Below are 3,866 nucleotides of genomic sequence, written 5' to 3'. Positions count from 1 at the left end.
GGGGGGGGAGGGGAGAGGAGAGAGTGGAAAGGGGAGAGGAGAGAGGAGAGAGAGGAGAGAGGGACCGAGTTGGGCTGGAGAATAAAGGGTCAAAAAAGGGAGAGGCCTCTCCCCCCCCAAAGGAGCGAGCCATCTGGGGTTTCATCTGGCTAGGCACAGAAGAGAGGCTGGGGTGAGTCACACTCTCTGCCTCCTGGGCAGAAGGGCAAAGTCTGAGGCCTGCAGAGGCCACCCATCACCTGCCGGGGCTTGGGCTGTTTCCTGCCACTCCTTGCTTACCCCTGGCCTTGAATTTTAAGCTCTAGTTGCAGGGCCCCACCCCTCTGCTGGAACTTCTGGGGCCCATTGCACTTAGCCCCTTTGCAGCCTGTCTATGTTCAGTTCCACTCAGCTCACCCCAAGTTCTTCAGGTCTCAGCTCTTGAGAGTGTCAGGTTTCAGATCTGTCCCCAGATCTCCCCAGATCACACCAACAATGCCAGCCCCCCGAGAGAGACTGACAGCCTCACTATCAAACCCAAGGCAGCAGGAATGCACCTGGCTAACAGTTTTCTAAGAATACACAGTGCTCTCAGCAAACAGTACACCTCAAAAAGCTATTATGGTGGACTGGGGGGGGGGAGGCGGAGCTCACAAAGCATGCAGGGAACCCTTGGTCTGATGCCCAGCACTGCATACAACCAGGCGTGGTAGCACATGCCTGTAATTCTAGCACTCAGGGGACAGAGGCAGAACTCCACAAGTTCAAGGCTATCCTTATCTACATGTGGGGTCTGAAGTCAGGTTGGGGTACATGAGATCCTGTCTCAAAAAGACCTGAATAGAACAAAATGCTGACGATGGCCTATCTGGCCAGTGTAATTATAAGGCTTAGGTTTTTGGGGGTGGGGTGGTACTGGATAACTGAACTCCAAGCCTTAAGTGCAGAAGGCAAATAATTGTTGGTCCATTGGGCTCCACGCCAGTTCTATTTCCTTTAAAATGTTTGGGGATTCCATTTCTTTTTTTGTTTGTTTGGTTTTTTGAAAACACAAAAGGGACCGACAAGATGGGCTCAGTGAGCCAGCTTTCTGTCTTCCACATGTGCACTGGGACACACTCACACAGACACAGTAACTGTACTAAGATAAACTCATCACAAATGTTCCTCCTCTGATGGCCAGGACACGCGTGTAAGGGGAAGCATGGCCTACTCAACATGGCTTCTCCCTAGGTTTTAGGAAGGAAGACAAAAAGCACACATTGGGACTGGAGAGATGGCTCCGTGGGTTAAGAACATTTGCTGCTCATGCAGAGGACCTGAAATCAGTTCCCAGCCCCCACATGGTGGCTCACAACTCCCGAACTCCAATTCCAGGGGATCCGATGCCCTCTTCTGACCTCTTTGGGCACCAGGCACACATGTGATGCATGCACATACATGAGTGTTTGTACTCACACACAGGAAACTAAGTAAATATTACTTCCCCCCACGTCACGCATCTTACTCCTAAGATCTCTCTGCTCTGCCATGTGGCAGGAACTGAGCCGGACGCTGGGAATGCAGCAGAGAACAAGTGGACGCAGGTCCCTGCTGGGCAGAATTGGCCTCCCGTGCACACATGGCAGGTGTAGGGTGCGGTGAGTGAAGCTTCTCAGTGACAGTCACTGCTGAGAAAGACTGCAGAGGTAGGGGCCAGCGAGAGGGCGCAGCAGTTAAAGGCGCTTGCCGCCAAGCCTGACCACCTGAGTTTGAACCCTAGGACCCGCTCAGTGGAGTGAGGGAACTGACTCTGCCAAGCTGTCCTCTGACTTCCACATGTGCCGTGACAGACATGATTATGTGTGCACACAATAAATAAATAAAATAGGATAAAAATTAAAGGCATGGTGAGACACGGGAGGTCACAGGTTCTGACAAGGTGGCTAGCCCACAGGATGCAGGTGCTGGGCTGAGCCACCAATTCTTCTCCTTTACCCCTCCGGGCTCATGTGGTGGAGACAGGGCCTTCTGCATACTTCTCCTTTCTCCCTGACCCCAAACCTCATGTGTATTCCTGTATTCCAGCTACCCCAGGCTAGCCCACCTCACCAGAAGAAGTCCCTAGCCACTTCCTCACTGTCCTCCTCCTTACACTGTCCCCTTGGCCTGCCTGTCCTTCTCACCCATCCTTCCCACGCGGACTTTGCTCCTTGGGGAGCCTCAGGCCACCGTCTCTCAGTGGAGAGGATAAAGATACTCATCGCTTTGTTAGGGTCCAGAGGCATTCTGCCTTGGAGGTTGAGGAGTTGCCCACCAACCTGACCCCCTTCCTTCCTTCCTTCCTTCCTTCCTTCCTTCCTTCCTTCCTTCCTTCCTCCTTCCTTCCTTCTCTCCCCTTCCTTGTGTAGTGCTGTACGTGTGTGTATGAACGTGGGTGCACATTCATGTGCATGTGTATGGTCTGAGGTCGACAGCGGTTGTCTCCCTTGATGGCTCTCCACCTTATATATTGAGGTGAGGTCTCTCACTTGAAGCCAGAGCTCATTGATTTAGCGATCCCCTGCCTCTGCCTCCCCAGCGCTGGGATGATAGGCAGACCACCATACCCACCTGGCATTTACACGGGTGCCAAGGATCCAAGCCCTGTCTCAGGCTTACACAGCGAGTGCTTTACCCACGGAGCCCTCTCCCTTTCCCCAAGGTGCATCTCTTGTGAATACGACATAGGATGATGTGGCAGATGCCACTGCCCCCCTCAGGAGAGACAATGCCCTGATGTATATAACGGATCTATTCAAACACTGCTTTAATGTGCAAGCCAGTCCTGTGGCGAACGTTGGAAACAAACAGCACAGAGTGTGAGAAAGGATTTGCTGGGGACGAAAGTTTGAGCCACAGAGCCTAGGAGAGTCACTGGGGTAGGACTATGGATAGTTCCCCATCATCACCACTTGACCACACAACAATTACTGGTCAATTTTCCTGCATTCTGATGGGGGAAGGGTGGGGAGGAAGCTTCAGGAAGCTAGGACACTGTTCTCAGCACCCAGAGCAGTGCTGGGAAGTGCTGGGCAGAGCAGAGAAATACCTCCTGGATGAGTATGTGGTTAGGTAGGTGAGTGAGGACCTGTGCACCACACGCTGCTCCTTGTTCCCTATGCCCTGGAACTACTCCCGAGCAGGAGTCTAAAAGACACGATTCTCTCTTCCTGTCTGGACTAGCGTGTCAGGGAACCTAACAGCCGGCACATTAAGCCCTGACTCTCTGTGGTTAGAGACTACAGTCAGCCATGAGAGACAAGCCCAAGTCCTCTGCTGATGGCCTCCCATCAGAAAATGAGGGACAGAACCAACCTCAAGTGACTCACGCTTTTAATCTCGGCACTCAAGAAGCTACGGGAGGACTGTGACAAATCTGCGGCTAACTCAGGATGAGCAGCTGAGTTTCAGGCCAACCTGTGTACAGTGTGAGACCTTGTCTCAAAACAAAATCAAACAAAACCAGCTGGGTGTGGTGGCATGTAATGGCGTAAATGAATGCAAACAGATTGTAAAAATATATACAGCTTTAATGGGGAAACAGACTTACAGAACCCACGGAGACCAGGAAAGCAGAAGCAGCAGCTGGGAATACGCTCGCCAGATTTATAGGTAAACATTAGCCCGAGGTGAACACGCTCCCTAAGGCACTGGACTTATCCCTACATCTCCCCCTTTTGTCTAAATAAAACAGAACTAAACCAAATACAACCATATACAATAATAACAAATAATAAATATAACAAACAATATTGAGAACAAAAGTTTTGCTAAACATTCTATCTCAAGGAGTCTAAATAATGTAGAGAGTAACTATAATTATATAATCTTCAACTCCATCAAAGATCTGAGAAGGGAATAAATAT

General features: G+C 50.8%; 1 protein-coding gene across 1 annotated transcript in view; it reads right to left on the bottom strand.

Moving 5' to 3' along the window:
• Positions 1–2,222, bottom strand: part of LOC126495724 (rho GTPase-activating protein 27-like) — a 22,813-nt gene extending 20,591 nt beyond the window's left edge. Inside the window, 1 exon segment of the mRNA XM_050133323.1 lies at positions 2,145–2,222. Coding sequence (XP_049989280.1) covers positions 2,145–2,222 — 78 coding nt within the window.
• Between the last annotated feature and the right edge of the window lie 1,644 nt (positions 2,223–3,866).

The sequence above is a fragment of the Alexandromys fortis genome, unplaced genomic scaffold, assembly GCF_014885135.2.
Source record: "Alexandromys fortis isolate MF-2015 unplaced genomic scaffold, M_Fortis_MF-2015_v1.1 scaffold_552, whole genome shotgun sequence".
In the NCBI taxonomy this organism is placed as follows: Eukaryota; Metazoa; Chordata; class Mammalia; order Rodentia; family Cricetidae; genus Alexandromys; species Alexandromys fortis.
The sequence above is the reverse complement of the archived record's forward strand: the minus strand, read 5'-3'. Positions and strand labels throughout refer to the sequence as shown.